The following is a 17,113-nucleotide window of genomic DNA, read 5'->3' as shown; positions in this document are numbered from 1 at the left end:
CCTGGTTTCAAGAATACTGGTGTGGGTAAGAAATGGGTGAGACAAGATAGGATGGAGAAACTATCCTGTTTCCGTTGTGGTAGTGTGAACCATCTTGCATCGTCGCCCCAATGTCCGGCAGTTGGAAAAGAATGTATGAAATGTGGAAGGTTGGGACATTTTGCTCGGGTATGTAAAGATTTCAAGAAAAGTAACTATGTAGCCAAAGGGAAGATGGCGTGTGTTAGTAGTGGTAAAGATGGTCATGATTGGCTGAAGGGTGATAATGAGCAAAAGGGCATGGTGTTGTCACTCAAGCATGGGGATGAAATACGGTGCGAACAGATAAAACGACCTAGATGTGAGGTACAAATCGCTGGGAGGAGGCTGGAGTTAATGGCAGACTCGGGGTCACCTTGGACAATTGTTACACAAGATTATTTTAAGCAAGTCTTTGAGGGAATTTGGGAATTGACCGATTTGAAGGAACCAGATATTATTGCTGAAAGTTTTGAAGGGAGGACTATTGATGTGACTGGTTTTGTTGAAACTGGAATCACTTTTAAAGAGAGACGTGCCAATATTAAATTGTATGTTGCAGTTAAGGGGGTTAATGTCCTAGGATGGAGGGACCAAGGAAAATTGGGTGTAATTTTGAATCCCCGGTGTAGTGAACCTGTATTAGTGATAGAGTCCAGGGAGGCAACAGAGTGGATTACTTCTAAGTTTCCACAAGTTTTCACTACTAAATTGGGCAAATTGATCAACTACAGCCACAGAATTAAAGTCAAGGCTAATGCCAAACCTGTAATTCAGAAACTTAGGAATGTTCCCATTAGTGTCAGAGATGAATTAAAGAAGATCTTGTCAGATATGGTGAATGAGGGTGTGATAGAAGAGACTGAATCCTCTGAGTGGGTTTCTCCGATTGTTTTAGCACGAAAATCTGACAATTCTTTGAGACTGTGTGTGGATTTGAGAGCTGTAAATGTTAACATCATTGTGAATTGCCATCCTTTACCCAAGATAAATGAGGTCATTAGTATGTTGGAGGGGGCGAATATTTTTTCCTCATTGGATTTGAGATCGGCGTATCACCAAATTGAATTAACTGAAGATTCTAGACATCTCACGGCGTTTATCACCCCGCAAGGGTTATACCAATTTAAGAGAATGCCGTTTGGATTAGCGTCAGCAGCGTCAGTGTTCCAGAGAGCGATGTTTCATTTGTTTAAAGACATGGACAAATATGTGAAGTGTTTCCAGGATGATGTTTTAATTTTCTCAAAAGATTAAGTTGAACACAAACTGCATGTAGAAAATGTTTGTAAAGTGTGGAGTATGAATGGTTTGACTTTAAGGGAGAAGAAGTGCAAATTCTTCTTGAAATCTGTTGAGTACCTAGGTCATACAATTTCGGGAGAAGGTGTTGTACCAAAACGATCCCTAGTGGAAGCAATAGTAAATGCTCCTGCTCCTGATGATCGTGAAAAATTATTATCATTCACTGGCTTGTGTGAGTATTATAGCAAATTTATTGAGAATTTTGCTACAAAAATGGAGTCTTTGAGGGAGCTTACGCGAAAAGGAGTCCAATATGTATGGACAGAAAAACAGAGTAATGCATTTGAGAGGATTAAGAAAGAGATAATACAGGCGCCTACTTTGAGACCTTTTTGTGTGGGGGCACAATGCATAGTTACTGTTGATGCAAGCATGTATGGGATTGGTGGGGTTTTATCTCAGAGATGTGGGAGAGACAAATGGAATGTTACGTTTGCTTCTCGCACATTGACGGATGCAGAAAGAAGGTATGCAGTAATTGAGAAGGAATTGCTAGCATGCATTTGGGCTGTGGAGCACTTTCGGGACTATATTTGGGGGTCCAATTTCATTCTGCAGACAGATCATAAGCCTTTAGTAGGTATTTTATCTCCTGGGGGAGGTTGGAATGCCACTGCCCGTATTGCCAGACTTGTTTTCAGGTTGCAAGAGTATTGTTTTAAAATGGAGTATGTGCTGGGTAGAAGTAATGCTGTAGCGGATTGTTTGTCGCGTCTTCCACAGGATGAAGGGAAAGGTGTGAGTATTGTGGAAAGGGATGTGGTATCTTCTGTGTCTGGATACATGTCTGCCGAGTTTGGTAGTATACATGAAGATGAGTGGATGAAGTGTGATGAGGATTTAGTTTTCCAAGAGGTTAAGAGATATGTGAGGGACGGTTGGCCAGGAAGGAATTGTATAGCTGCTGAGTTAGAACCATATGGTAAAGTTAGGGATGAATTGCATATAGAGAGTGGGTTGTTGTTTAAGAATGGGAAGTGCATTCCACCCAAGGGTATGCGAGATGTGATTTTGAAACTGGCCCATCGTGGTCATCCTGGAATGTCTTCTATGAAAAGATTGATACGCACTTGTTTTTGGTGGCCTGGTTTAGACAAAATGGCAGATCGGGTTGTGAGGGAGTGTTGTGTGTGTGTAAATGCGGAGAAAATGCTGAGAACAGTACCTGCTCCCCTTGAACCTATTCCCTGGCCGAATTGTCCGTGGCAGAAGTTAGGTTTTGATGTTTCTGGCCCATTTTTTTCTCTTCCAACAGATACACGTTATGCTTTGGTGTTAATTGACTATTTTTCCAAATGGCCAGAGGTGAAGTTGGTTGCTCAGGTGACATCTGCAACTATTATTGAGTTTTTCAAGGAGGTGTTTTCTAGGGAAGGATATCCGGAGGTGTTGATTTCGGATAATGGCGTCCAACTGACTTCTGGTGAAATGCAAAGTTTTTTTAAATATAGTAATATCAAACATGTTACTACACCTCTGTATGATCCTCAAGGGAATGGTCAAGTAGAGAGATTCAATCGAGTTCTTAGGATAGTATTTGCTGGGCAAGAGGATTTGGGGGAATGTGGAAAGAGAAATTAAGGGAGAAGTTGTGGTATTATCGCATTACCCCGCAAAGTACCACGGAAGTGAGTCCATTCAAATTACTGAAAGGAAGACATCCTGTGTCTAAATTGTGTCCGTGGTGGTTAAAGAAGAAACTGAGTAAGGACTGGGAGGATATCTCAGTGGAGGAAGTTAGAGAAAGGGTGAGGGGGAAACAAGAGAAATTTAAGAAGAGATATGATGACAAGTGGAAGGTGAGGGAACCTAGTTTTTCGGTTGGTGATTGGGTAAAGGTGCGTGAGCCAGGTTTTGTGAGGAAAGGTGCATCTAAGTTTGGCAGGGCTTTGAAGGTTGTAAAAGTGTTCAAAAAAAGTGTTGTTACACAGGATGGTAAAGTGTGGAATGTGAGCAGATTGGCAAAATGTGCTGGTAATTTTGAGTATCATGACGGAAATTGTGGAACTGATCCGTTAGTGATGTTTGGAAGTGGGATGCAATCTGGTGTTTGTATAAAAAAAGGGGCAAGTTGTGAACAACAGGAAGTCATGGAGAATGGTTCTTGTGAAGGAGAGGCTAATATGGAGTTGGGTGACAGTAATGGTAATGTTACTATGGATGATCATTCTGTTGTGAATTATCATCCTGTGAATTATAATTCTGTTGCGTCACGTGTAAAGTCCTATGTCAGGACGAGACGACAGCCTGCAAAGCTCAAAGACTTTGTTTAGAAAAAAGTATGGTGTTTACATTATGTTTTGATTTACAATACATTTTCTGTATTCTGTTGTTATATGTATTTTAATGTTTATATTTCTTTTGTTAGTTTTGTTTAAGGAGGGAAAGTGTGTTGTATGTTTAAGTATAGTGGAAGGTTGAGGGGTGGAATGTAGAATGTGGGGAGATGGAACCTGGGGGTTGGAGGTTGAGGCATTCTGATATGGGAGACGGTTGAGAAAGGATGTGTGGACCAGCTTGAGAAAATAAACTTAAGAAATACAAGATTACGTGTGTCCTCATCTTTACACTAACCCACTTCCTCAAGGAGAACTGCAACCTGGACCCTTCCCAATCCGGATTCCGCAGCAACCACAGTACCGAAACCACCCTCATCATCGCCACCGACGACATCAGAACCATACTGGACAATGCCCACCCTCAATGTCTACATGGCCCCGCTCGCTAACATCGCCCGATCCCACAACCAAAACATCACCTCATACGCCAACGACACCCAGCTGATCTTCTCCCTCACCAAGACCAACCTCCATGAAAGAATGAAGGCCATCGCCAAATGGATGAAGAGCAGCTGCCTCAAACTCAAGTTCGACAAGACGGAAGTCCTCATCTTCGGCTCCACCCTCTCCGCATGGGATGAGTCCTGGTGGCCTGTCACTCTCAGAGCCGCTCCTACTCCCACTGACCGTGCATGCAACCTAGGATTCATCTTGGACTCCTCATTATCCATGAGCCAGCCAGTCAACGCCATCTCCTCCTCCTGCTTCAACACCCTCCGCATGCTCCGAAAGAACTACAAATGGATACCCACCGAAACCAGAAGAACATTCACCCAAGCCCTCGTAAGCAGCAATTTGGACTATGGCAATGCCCTCTACGCAGGAACCACGGCCAAACTCCAGAAGAGGCTGCAACGAATCCAGAACGCCTCTGCACGCCTCATCCTGGACATCCCCCGCCACTGCCACATCATAGACCACCTAAGAAACCTGCACTGGCTCCCAGTCAACAAGAGCATCATCTTCAAACTCCTCACCCACGCTCACAAAGCATTGCACAACACCGGACCAGAATACTTGAACAGACGGCTCTCCTTCTACACCCCGACCCAGCAGCCCCTCTCCGCTGACCTCGTCCTCGCAACTGTCCTACGCGTCCGCAGAACTACAACCGGCGGTAGATCATTCTTGCACCGCCCCACCAAAATGTGGAGCACTCTTTCCACCCACTTGCGCCAGACCAAAGACCTCCTTACCTTCAGGAAACTTCTCAAGACCTGGCTGTTCGAGCAGTAGCAGCTCCTCTCCCCTCCACCCCCCCCTCCTCAGTACCTTGAGACCCTCACAGGTGAGTAGTGCACTTTACAAATTCCTGATTGATTGATTGATTTTCCTAATGTAGTGTTACAAGGCCACACCAAAGAATGTGAGCTACACAAATCACTGGAACAGCGTAATGTGCACCATTTTGAGGGGAGGAGGTTGGGGCGGCATTGTTTGTGTTTTTCAAAATCTCATATACATGTTCAGCCTGGAAGCCTGTTTGCAAGGGGCAGCGGGTCACCCCGGCTGACACAGAGCCACATTATATCCCCCCCTCATTCTGAGCTATATTTAGAAAGCCTGAGGGACAAAAGGCATGCTCCTTGCATTCTGTGGCTAGCATGATATTTCTCTGTCCTTACCCCGGTCCGAGGGCTAAGGGAATTTCTGGAATGAGCATGTGAAGTGGGGTTTCAGACCCTGAAATGCTTGCTTATCTGTGGCTTTTAACCATGGCCTGACTGGACAGCTGGCCGGAGGTTAAAAAAGCCCATGCAGAGGAAGGGGTGAAGCCCCTAAACAGATAAAACATTCAATATTTCTTTGTAGTGTCGCCTTGTTAAGTGAAAGAATACTAGCAGGCCAACGTGAGAATGTTCGTCTGCTTTCTGTTGGAAAACAGTGGCCTTCAGAGCTAACACAGATCCATTCTTCAGCAGGCCTCTGTGTTGGGTGTGGTGCCAAGGCCCCGGTGCTTGATAAAAGTGCCACACAATCCATAGATAACGAAAGCATCTGAGTGGATGGATTGTATAGCAGCCATTCAACTGCACGTACTGGGAGTCATCTAACCTTGACAGACAGCCAGAGAGAAAGAGAAAATGGCCGGGGGAGAGAGAGACAGTTGAGGTGGAGAGTAAAAGAGAGGCAGGGAAAGATCAACCACAAGAGAGAAGAGTGAGTGAGCAAGACAGAGAGAGAGAAAGAAGCGGTTTGTTAAAAGAGAGAGAGAGATAATGAAATATAAATAGTTAAAAATTATGTGGAAGCGTATGTGTGTCTATGGTATGAGACTGCGAGTGCAGATAGGGTAGGAGAGCTTTGTGTGTGTGCACCGCAGATAAAATACCAGTTAAATAAACTATAAATTATTGAAAAGTCTGCCCCTCCGAACACAGTGGCTGAGTAAAAGCACCCACCTCTCAATTCTCTCCATACGTCATCACGTTCAGCATATCTCTATCTCGGAGAAACATTGCGTTGTGTGAAGGAGTGCCGGGGGGGGGGGGAGGGGGAGGTGGAAAGCTTGTAGACAAACAGTCAAAGAGAGTGTTTAAACCTCACTCTGTAAGGAGCACGAACAATATGATAACACTTCCAACTGGGAGTTCAGGAATGTCAACGTTGTTAACGTTGGGTCAGATCCAAAGGATAATGAATCAATGTGACTTTTGGTAGCTTAACCTCCCGCCTGTAATTTGGTTTCAGTCATTTGCCTTCCGCTGCCCATGCACAGTGTACTGTGCTGAGGGGGGGCCCTGGATCTCAGGGCCCCCCTGTAGGGGCTGTGGGGGCCTTTGTTACACCGCTGAATTACAGGCATCCCAAGGAGGATACTATTGGCGTTATTTCCTATGGAGAGGCACTAATAAGGACACGTCCTTCCAGAGTACTCTCAAGATATTACTACAATGCAGGCACATAAAGATGCCGTACACATTGTACCACATGCTGAGAACGTTGGTCAGTTTTTCCGATTAGAGGGTCAAGCGACTGATACTTATCAAAGTAATTTGAGAAAAGGTCTTTGAACAATGAATAGAACACTCATTTCAAATCTTTTCAGATATGCATGTGGAAACTGCTTGCAGGCGCAGGGAGTTGAAAAATATGGACCATATTTATACTTTTTTAGGGCCGCATTTGCGTCGTGTGTTGACGCAAAAGCGGCGCAAACTTACAAAATACAACTGTATTTTGTAAATTTGTGCTGTTTTTGCATCTAAAAATGACGCAAATACAGTGCTAAAAAAGTATAAATACGGGCATATGTTATCACAGTTTCCTGAAGTAGGAGCTCAATCAAGCCTTCTTAGTGCAACAAGCTAAGATAAAGGTTCGCCACAAGGGCCAATTTCACATCTTCACTGTAGTCAAAGAAGTGCAGACCTTCGAGAATGAGGTTTGTTGCGTTGATGCTTGATGCTATTTTAGGTAATTCTTAGGCCTACATGCCTGAGGGCAAAATTTGCAGAAGAGGAGGTCAATGGGAACACAGGAAACATGGGCAACAAGGGCCATGTATCACTGGTATAGGATGGAGCCAAGAACAGGCTGGGTGTAGGGTAAGGAGTGTAAGCATTCCCACATCGGAAAATATAAGATGTGTGTTTTTTTTAGTTTTGTATTTTGTATTAGCAAGAGTTAGACAGTTCCATTTCGTGCATGTGGAGTATGTGTATATTTGCACATTTGCACTTTAATTTGATAACACACAGCTAAATAGGAGTATGTTTGAACATACATATAAGATGTATTTGCATATTTGTATACACTGCATTGTCATTCGGTGGATGCATTAAAATTGAGGGTCTGAATTCCAACTAGGCATAAATCAGCTGCAGAAACAAATATGTTTTTTAATGTCATCAGGTTTTGAACTTGTGAAATGTTTCAGTAATTCAAACAAGATTAGAACTGACTATAGCAGAAATCCAAGAAGATAACCTATGTGTAGGAAGTTGGCAATATATATAGTGTACCAATTTAGGGGTACACTATGCAGATAGTCTAGTCGACCCTTATTGGTTTACAGGGCTTAAATTAATACTCACAAATGCTCTTTTTGTGATAGGGTGGGTGAGCAGTTCAGGCTTATCAGAGGATAGTGTTAAGCATTTGTTGAACACACAGGGTCAATAAATGAGACACACACTCACAAAGAAACTCAAGACCAATATAGACAAATAGCACAGACTTTTTATATTAATTTAGACATCAAGATCTACAATATCAGGTTAGTACTTTTCAAGTTAGCAAGATAAGTTTTAAGACATACAGAAAATACAGCTGTCAGATTTGAGGCATGATCCACAAACACAATTATGTTATCCTATGGGGAAAACAGATACTGCACAGGGTTACTTGCAAATGACTTACAGGACTGTTCTTCTGGACTTAAGGTAAATAGTGGCCAAGGTCCTCAGAACGACCAGCAGTTTCGGATAGTCTGCCCTAGTGTGTCTGGGTGAGAGGTGCTCCTAGCGGTGGTAGCCTCAAACGCTAGGGGTTGATGTATATGGGAGCAGTACCTGTAGAAAAAGGCTGCAAGTAGGGGCTGTGGTGACCATTCCAGCTGAGCCCATGGCGTGGCTCAGTTCTTGAGGCTCTCAGCTCCACAGAGACACTGTTGGTTTCAATTAGCCCGGTCTATGGGGCTGAGGTGCATAGGAGTTTTCTCTGGCAGGTTGGCAAGTTAGAGGCACTCACGATTCTTGGGGTTCTTGCAGACTAGGGGAAAGAAACACAGAAGAACAACGTCTGGCGTGTAGCTGGCCTCTGTTGAAAACCCTTGAAATGCAAGTAAGTTTATTTGGTGGTGGTGTTCCGGCTGAACACATACAAGCCTTGGTGCTTGCAACCAGCATCAGTACCTCAGACATTGGTCCTGGGAGACTCCAGGCAGGATTAGCATCTGGAAGACTAGATGGGCCATTAGTTATGCACTCCTTGCCACTAGGGATCCTCTTCCTGGTGAGATGCTCAATCGTCAAAGGAACTTCATAAAGCCTGGGTGTATTTAGAATGCCCAGGATGTTTGGAAAAAATGGATGCAAATTTGGCATGGATAATTTATGTGGACTAAAAGTTATGGAACCCTTTGTGCAAATTACCCCAAATAGTGAAAAAAAGCACTCAGAATGAGATGGCCAGGGGGAGGGGAGCTACCAGCAAAAGGGTTGAAAAACCCAGGAAAAAGTGGGTTCTCAAAGAAGTCCACTGAAAAAAACTGTTAAATCACTATGGGCCTCATTACGACTTCGGCGGTCCTTTCACAGGACCGCCAAAGCCTCTGCAGGCAAAAGACCACCAGTAATGAAGGTCTTTTTCCTGCCATATTAGGAGTGTTCTGCTGGGCCAACAGGCAAACACATTGTTTTCGCCCACTGGCCAAGCAGAACACTCACCACAACATTGACGCCGGCTCGTAATTGAATTAGGGCTGTGCATGGGGGCCAAGCGCATGGGCAGGGCAGGAGCTGCAGGGGCCCCTGACACTCCCATTTCGCCAGCCTTTCCATGGTGGTGTTTACCGCCATGGAAAGGATGGCGGCTGGGGACTCGTAATCCCCAGGGCAGCGCTGCCCTGGCGGATTACAACCACCTGGACCGCCAGGCTACAGGCTGGCTGCAGCCTGGCAGTGTTGGCGGTTTGACCGTGGTGGCACTGCCAGGGTCATAATGGGGCAGTCAGACCACCCTGTCTGCAGCGGTCCGACCACCATTGTGAGGCTGGCGGTCTTAAGACCGCCAGCCTCGTAAGGAGGCCCAAAATTACCCAATAAACAAAATTAAAATTAATGATATAGATAAAATTAAGGTCATGGTTTTGAACATAATAAAAATATTTATAATCAGTGTTGGGAAACTCAAATAATGAACCTGGAAAATGTTCTTAAAGTGTTGCTTATTCCTGTCCTATTTCAAGAATCAGCACTTAGCTTAATAGAACCCTTCACAATTGAAGAGCTTGACTTTGTAGCTCTATCTCTGCCAAATGGGAAAGCCAGTGGAGAAGAAGCTTTTAAACTTATTTTTCAAAACATTTAGGAAAGGTTTAAATCCTTTTAAAATTGGAAAATTATGTTTAAACAGATGTGATATTTCACCATTTTTTGATATAGCTATGGTGGTAAGTTTTTTAAAAAAGATAAAAATTTGGAAGACTTGAATTCATATCAATTAATCAGCTTGCTGAACTCATATTATAAAATTATTACTACATTAATACCCAATAAAATAAATAGACTCACTGCTAAACTGGTCCATAAAGATCAAAATGGTTTTATTGTTGTGCATCAATTGTTTGAAAATACAAACTGCTTAATAGAAGCCTTAAATGTTCAATTTAACACTATGCAAATTAAAGGAATAGTGTTTTTATTGAACATTGTACAAGGACAGCCTGGCCATATCAGGCATCGGGTGTATCCCCAGGAGGCTGGAATGGTGGGGGGCTGCTTTGTTTCTGGGGGACAGTTTTGTAGCAGTGCAGTCATTTTAAAAGCACTGCAGAGTTACTGGTATATCCAACATGTTTCAAGCAACAATAAAAGTGCCAAGATAACTCTGGTGAATAATGTACCTACTGGAGAGAGATCAAGGATTTTGTCTAGTGGCAGTTTTGACTCATCTAAGGTAGCACAGAGGGTCAATATGTATATGCGTCTGAGAGAGGGGCTACGGAGAGATTAGGGGCACTGTTAGAGGGTGATGGTGAGGAAATCATTGAAGAACCCCAATAAAGATTGCTGTATCCTGGTGCACTGTAAGGTCATCATTTACTAAGCTTTAAAAATAACACAATTGAATATATAATGAAAAATATGTTATAGAATGCACCATTGTTGCCACTTTTTCCCAAATTGTCTTTTGGGGGTAGAACCTAGTGGGCAGGCTCACTCGCTATGCACCCTATGGGGACTGGTCTGACAAAATATGCCAGAGCTGCTTTGGTTTCCTGGGCCATGCCATTGTGAAGGCTTTCAACCTCAGGAGCTTTTTCATTTTACAAATGTTTGCTTTTTCTCCCCTCACTACGGTCTTCAGCAACATTTATAGAGGATAAGGTTAGACTAATAATGAACTAATTAGACATTGGCAATTTAAATGTAGATTGATGAATCAGACTGGAATGCTCACTATCCCTGATTTTAGTAGCTTTTTTCATAGAGCCTCTCGCTATAGCAATTTGGCTCAGAAAACTATTAACCCTTCCATTTCAAGAATGGCTTAAAGTAAATTGTGAGCAGAGAACAGCACATTATTTTTGTAACCAGAAATGGGAATACAGGAGAGAACTTTTAAGATGTTTATACAGTTTCAAAGCTAAGTGTATATAAACATAACAAATCAAAAATGAGTAGTTTGTTATATAAATGTACTTTAGACATTTTAGCCACTGAAATTGAAAGGCCATTTAATAACAGAGCTAAGCACTACTTGGGGATTTATCTTACATCATATTTAGTGTACCTTTAAGATTTAAATTATAAACCAATATTTTTTTTAAATAAAATCATTGTTATCCAGATGGAATCCTCTCTCTTCTTCCATTCTTGGCAGAATAGTCCTAATTAGAATGCCAGTTCTGCCATTATTCAAATTTGTCTTTGCCACTGTTCCATGTGTGTTGTATTATAGTTTTTTCAAAGAAGTTAAGAGTTTGTTCTCCTCATTTATATATGTAATAACTCACAAATTATCAGTTGGCACTTTCTATGGACCTTTAGCTGAGTGAGGTGTAGCCCATCTGAATGTGAAAACATATGTTTTTGCAACTTTTGGATGCATATCTTCATGATCCATCTTGTACAAGCATGCATCTTTCCCATAAGTATTTTGATAATTATTTGATGATTACAGTACATGAGAAAAATAGAATTATGGGTATTATGAAGCTCACAAAATCACTTAAGAAACTTCCTTGCAAAGAAAAGAAAGAAAGATCTTTTTTTTAAAGAATTTTTACATTCCATATAAAAATGCTGCTACTCATTTTAGAGAGATAAACATGACACAATAGCCATTCCTGGATAATTGTCACAATATCTATATGGCAAATTATTATTATTTTTGAAGTTGCAAGCCTTTTTAATAAATGGCTCATTGTGATCTTGGGCAAGTCCAAAACCATTGATTAAGAAATGTACAGAATGGCTGACCCCATCCTATAATATTTTGTATCCTTTTTTACTCAAAATTGGCTTGGGTATGTAGTTTTGTAATACTGTCTTGATCTCAGATATAGTTGGAAACTCAAACATGAGGTCTGCTGGCTTCTGGAAACTTTATTTTGACAATCTAAAAGAATCAGAAATGTTCACTATAGTGTCTGATAAATGAAAGAAAGGAAGAGAATTTCATGTTAACACTGTACATGTGGAAAACAAAGAAAATATATATTTTTGAGTTTTAAGAGGGGCACTTACTGTGAGATGCAATTTTATGCAAAATAGTAAATTTATTGCACTCCCTTGTTTTTAAATAAGATTAACACTGAACCTTCAGTGAGTTCATTCAGGCTTGATTCAGGAGAAAAGGGAAAATGGTCTCATGTTACATTTGGATGTTCCATGTTAGATCTTTACTGGAAAGTAGTCTTGAAATCCTGTGCAGATAAGTTAAATATTAAATTGCCACATAATTGTGCAAAGATGTTACCCAGACACAAATTTTTAATGGGACTGTCAGACAAGTGCAGTAAGTTGAGACTTGTTTCCATGCTCATAGCTCGAAGTGTTTGGCTAACATGAAGAGAGTCACAGATCAAGAACATATGTATCCAGCCTCAGTAGGAGCAACTCAAAAAAAGTTTAGGTTGTGGGAGACTTGTATTTAAAAAAACACAATAACAAAATATTTAAGAAGATAAAATGTGTTTTGTGGGGGGTTTTCTGTGTTAGATGTCTTTTGTTAAAATAATCTTTTCATGAATTGCCTACTATCTTGCTATACTTGGCGATATGGTTGACAAAGGAAAGAACATCCAATTAAGTTGAAATAATAATTTACTTATGCTAAAACTAAATAATTTTAAATTTGGTTCTTCTGAGAAAAGGAGAGCAATCATAGAATTTGTTTCAAGATTCACAGTTGATATAAACAGGAACTAAAAATAGCCTCAACCAGATCAGCTTTGGTCAATGCAGAGTAAAATTTGACGGCCATGTTCTTCACACATGATGAAGGTACATGTTTTTAAACAGTGACAACACATTTGGGACTCAATATTTCATAGACAGTCCCTGAGATGGGCAGCAGCATTAATCAAATCACTGGAATTGTCAGTATAAGTTAATCAAATCAAAACCAAAGGACTGAAGAGGATGGGAAAGCAATGTCTCATAAATATTGAATTAAAGTGAGGAAAGAATGGAGCCCTGAGAAACCCCATGACATACCTTTAATTACTCTCTCTTGGGGTGATGTAAACAGAAATCTCCAAAATTAAATTACATAGATAGAAAGTTTTTTACATTTTATTTTATACAAAAAATTTACCAGCAACTAATATTCATGTGCTCTTTATATACATATAAACGTTAAAATATATCTTAATCCACAATCTATAATTTATCGATACTATTGGTCCCGTCAATGTAATTTTTATATTATGACCAGATCCTGGTAAAAGTCCTGAAAGAGGGCCCTGAAGTTTGGGGCAAGCTTTTATGCCCTTCGCTGCCAGGCCTTTTCCCCCTCCTGTGCTGAGCCTTTTTTGGCTATTTGGGGCAGTTCACGCTTAGGCCCTCATAACTTTTTGTTCTCATAAGCTACCCACCCCAAATTTGCGTCCATTTTTTCCAACATCCTAGGGATTCTAGAGGTACCCAGACTTTGTGGGTTCCCCAGAAGGAGGCCAAGAAATTAGAAAAAATACAGTGAAAATTGTGTTTTTTTCAAAGAAATGGGAAAAAGGGGCTGCAGAAGAAGGCTTGTGGTTTTTTCCCTGAAAATTGCATCAACAAAGGGTTTGCAGTGCTAAAATCACCAGCTTCCCAGCTTTCAGGAACAGGCAGACTTGAATTAGAAAACACAATTTTTCAACACAATTTTGGCATTTTACTGGGACATACCCCATTTTTACGATTTTTGTGCTTTCAGTCTCCTTTCAGTCAGTGACAGAAATGGGTGGGAAACCAGTGCTGGATCCCAGAAACCGAAACATTTCTGAAAAGTAGACACAATTCTGAATTCAGCAAGGGGTAAATTTTGTAGATCCTACAAGGGTTTTCTACAGAAAATAACAACTGAAAAAACAAATATTGAAATTGAGGTAAAAAAACTAAAATTTTTCTCGACGTTTTACTCTGTAACTTTTTCCTGCAATGTCAGATCTTTGAAAGCAATATACTGTTACGTCTGCTGGACTTTTCTGGTTGCGGGGATATATAGGGCTTGTAGCCAATAAATGACCTGCATCCTGCAGTGGGTTTTCATTCTATACCGGGAATACAGCAATTAATTTGCTGAAATATAAAGAGTAAAAAATTGTTATCAAGAAAACCTTTGTATTTCCAAAATGGGCACAAGATAAGGTGTTAAGGAGCAGTGGTTATTTGCACATCTCTGAATTCCGGGGTGCCCATACTAGCATGTGAATTACAGGGCATTTCTCAAATAGACGTCTTTTTTACACACTCTCTTATATTTGGAAGGAAAAAATGTAGATAAAGACAAGGGGCAATAACACTTGTTTTGCTATTCTATGTTCCCCCAAGCCTCCTGATAAAAATGGTACCTCACTTGTGTGGGTAGGCCTAGCGCCCGCGACAGGAAATGCCCCAAAACACAATGTGGACACATCCTATTTTTTGACAGAAAACAGAGGTGTTTTTTGCAAAGTGCCTACCTGTAGATTTTGGCCTCAAGCTCAGCCGGCACCTAGGGAAATCTACCAAACCTGTGCATTACTGAAAACTAGAGACCTAGGGGAATCCAAGATGGGGTGACTTGTGGGGCTCTGACCAGGTTCTGTTACCCAGAATCCTTTGCAAACCTCAAAATCTGGCTAAAAAAACACATTTTCCTCACATTTCGGTGACAGAAAGTTCTGGAATCTGAGAGGAGCCACAAATTTCCTTCCACCCAGCGTTGCCCCAAGTCTCCCGATATAAATGATACCTCACTTGTGTGGGTAGGCCTAGCGCCCGCGACAGGCAATGCCCCAAAACACAACGTTGACACATCCCATTTTTTGACAGAAAACAGAGGTGTTTTTTGCCAAGTGCCTACCTGTAGATTTTGGCCTCTAGCTCAGCCGGCACCTAGGCAAACCTACCATACCTGTGCATTTTTGAAAACTAGAGACCTAGGGGAATCCAAGATGGGGTGACTTGTGGGGCTCTGACCAGGTTCTGTTACCCAGAATCCGTTCTGGTACCTCACTTGTGTGCGTAGGCCTAGCGCCCACTAAAGGAAATGGCCCAAAACCCAACGTGGACACACCACATATTTTCACAGAAAACAGTGCCTACCTGTGGATTTTGGCCTCTAGCTCAGCCGGCACCTGGGGAAACCTAGCAAACCAGCGCATTTTTGAAAACTAGACACCTAGGGGACTCCAAGATGGGGTGACTTGTGGGGCTCTGACCAGGTTCTGTTACCCAGAATCCTTTGCAAACCTCAAAATCTGGCCCAAAAAACACTTTTTCCTCTCATTTCAGTGACAGAAAGTTCTGGAATCTGAGAGGAGCCACAAATGTCCTTCCACCCAGCATTCCCCCAAGTCTCCAGATAAAAATGGTACCTCACTTGTGTGGGTAGGCCTAGCGCCCACAAAAGGAAATGGCCCAAAACACAATGTGGACACATCACATAAAACAGTGGTGTTTTTTGCAAAGTGCCTACCTGTGGATTTTGGCCTCTAGCTCAGCCGGCCACAGGGGGGGCAGAAATGGCCTAAAATTCATTTGCCCCCCCAACCCCTCCAGGGAGCGACCGTTGCCTACGGGGTCGCCCCTGTGTGACATTGGCGCAAAAAAAAAGATCCCCGGTGCCTAGTTGTTTCTGCCCCCCTTGGGGGCAGATTGACCTAAAATCGGCCGATTTGCCCCAAAGGGGGGCAGAAATGCTCTAAATAAAATTTGCCCCCCAGGGGAGCGACCCTTGCCTAATGGGTCGCTCCCCATCTGTAAAAAAACAAACAAACAAAACTGGCGCCTAGAGGTTTCTGACCCCCGGGGGCAGATTGGCCTCATAACAATAGGCCGAAATTGCCTAAAATAAATCCCCCCCCCCCGGGGACCAACCCTTGAATACGGGGTCGCTCCCCTTGTGTGATGGCGCAAAAAAAAGATCCCTGTTGCCTAGTGGTTTCTGACCCCTTGGGGGCAGATTGACCTAAAATCAGCTGATCTGCCCCCAAAGCGAGCAGAAATGGCCTAAATACAATTTGCCCCTCCAGGGGAGCGACCCTTGCCTAAGGGGTTGCTCCCCATCTCTAAAAAAAGAAAGAAACAAAAAAAAATACACAAGAAAAAATTAGCCCTGGCTCCTAGAGGTTTCTGCCCCCCAGGGGCAGATCGGCCTAATAACAATAGGCCGATCAGCCCCCGGGGGGGCAGAAATGGCCTAAATTAAATTTGCCCTCCCAAACCCCCCCTGGGGAGCGACCCTTGCCAAATGGGTCGCTCCCCAGCTCTAAAAAAACAAACAAACAAAAAACAAAAACACCCAAAAAAAGTTAGCCCTGGCGCCTAGAGGTTTCTGCCCGCCCTGGGGGCAGATCGGCCTAATAACAATAGGCCGATCAGCCCCCAGGGGGGCAGAAATTGCCTAAAAAAAATTTTTCCCCCACCCCCCGGGGAGCGACCCTTGCCTACGGGGTCGCTCCCCTTGTGTGACGGTGCAAAAAAAAAGATCCCTGGTGCCTAGTGGTTTCTGCCCCCCTTGGGGGCAGATTGATCTAAAATCGGCTGATCTGCCCCTAAAGCAAGCAGAAATGGCCTAAATACAATTTGCCCCTTCAGGACAGCAACCCTTGCCTAAGGGGTCGCTCCCCATCTCTAAAAAAACAAACAAGCAAAATAAAAAACACACAAAAAAAATTAGCCCTGCCGCCTAGAGGTTTCTGCCCCCCCTGGGGGCAGATCAGCCTAATAACAATAGGCTGATCTGCCCCCAGGAGGGGCAGAAATGGCCTAAAATAAATTTGCCCCCCCACCCCTCCCGGGGAGTGACCCTTGCCTTAGGGGTCGCTCCCCATCTCTAATAAAAACAAACAAAAAAAAGAAAACATACATTTTTTTTAGCCCTGGCGCCTAGAGGTTTCTCCCCCCCCCAGGGGCAGATCGGCCTAATAACTATAGGCCGAAATTACCTAAAATAAATCCCCCCCCCCACTCCCCCCCTGGGGAGCGACCCTTGCCTACGGGGTCGCTCCCCTTGTGTGATGGCGCAAAAAAAAAGATCCCTGGTGCCTAGTGGTTTCTGCCCCCCTTGGGGGCAGATTGACCTAAAATCAG

General features: G+C 42.8%; 1 protein-coding gene across 1 annotated transcript in view; it reads left to right on the top strand.

Moving 5' to 3' along the window:
• Nucleotides 1-213: 213 nt before the first annotated feature.
• Nucleotides 214-17,113, top strand: part of LOC138247027 (extracellular calcium-sensing receptor-like) — a 148,416-nt gene continuing 131,516 nt past the window's right edge. Inside the window, exons 1-2 of the mRNA XM_069201776.1 lie at nt 214-963; nt 2,047-2,190. Coding sequence (XP_069057877.1) covers nt 214-963; nt 2,047-2,190 — 894 coding nt within the window. The remainder of the gene's footprint in view (nt 964-2,046; nt 2,191-17,113) is intronic.

Source organism: Pleurodeles waltl, chromosome 7 (genome assembly GCF_031143425.1).
Source record: "Pleurodeles waltl isolate 20211129_DDA chromosome 7, aPleWal1.hap1.20221129, whole genome shotgun sequence".
NCBI classification, from domain to species: domain Eukaryota; kingdom Metazoa; phylum Chordata; class Amphibia; order Caudata; family Salamandridae; genus Pleurodeles; species Pleurodeles waltl.
Note: the sequence above shows the minus strand (reverse complement) of the source record. Positions and strands in the feature narration are given on the sequence as shown.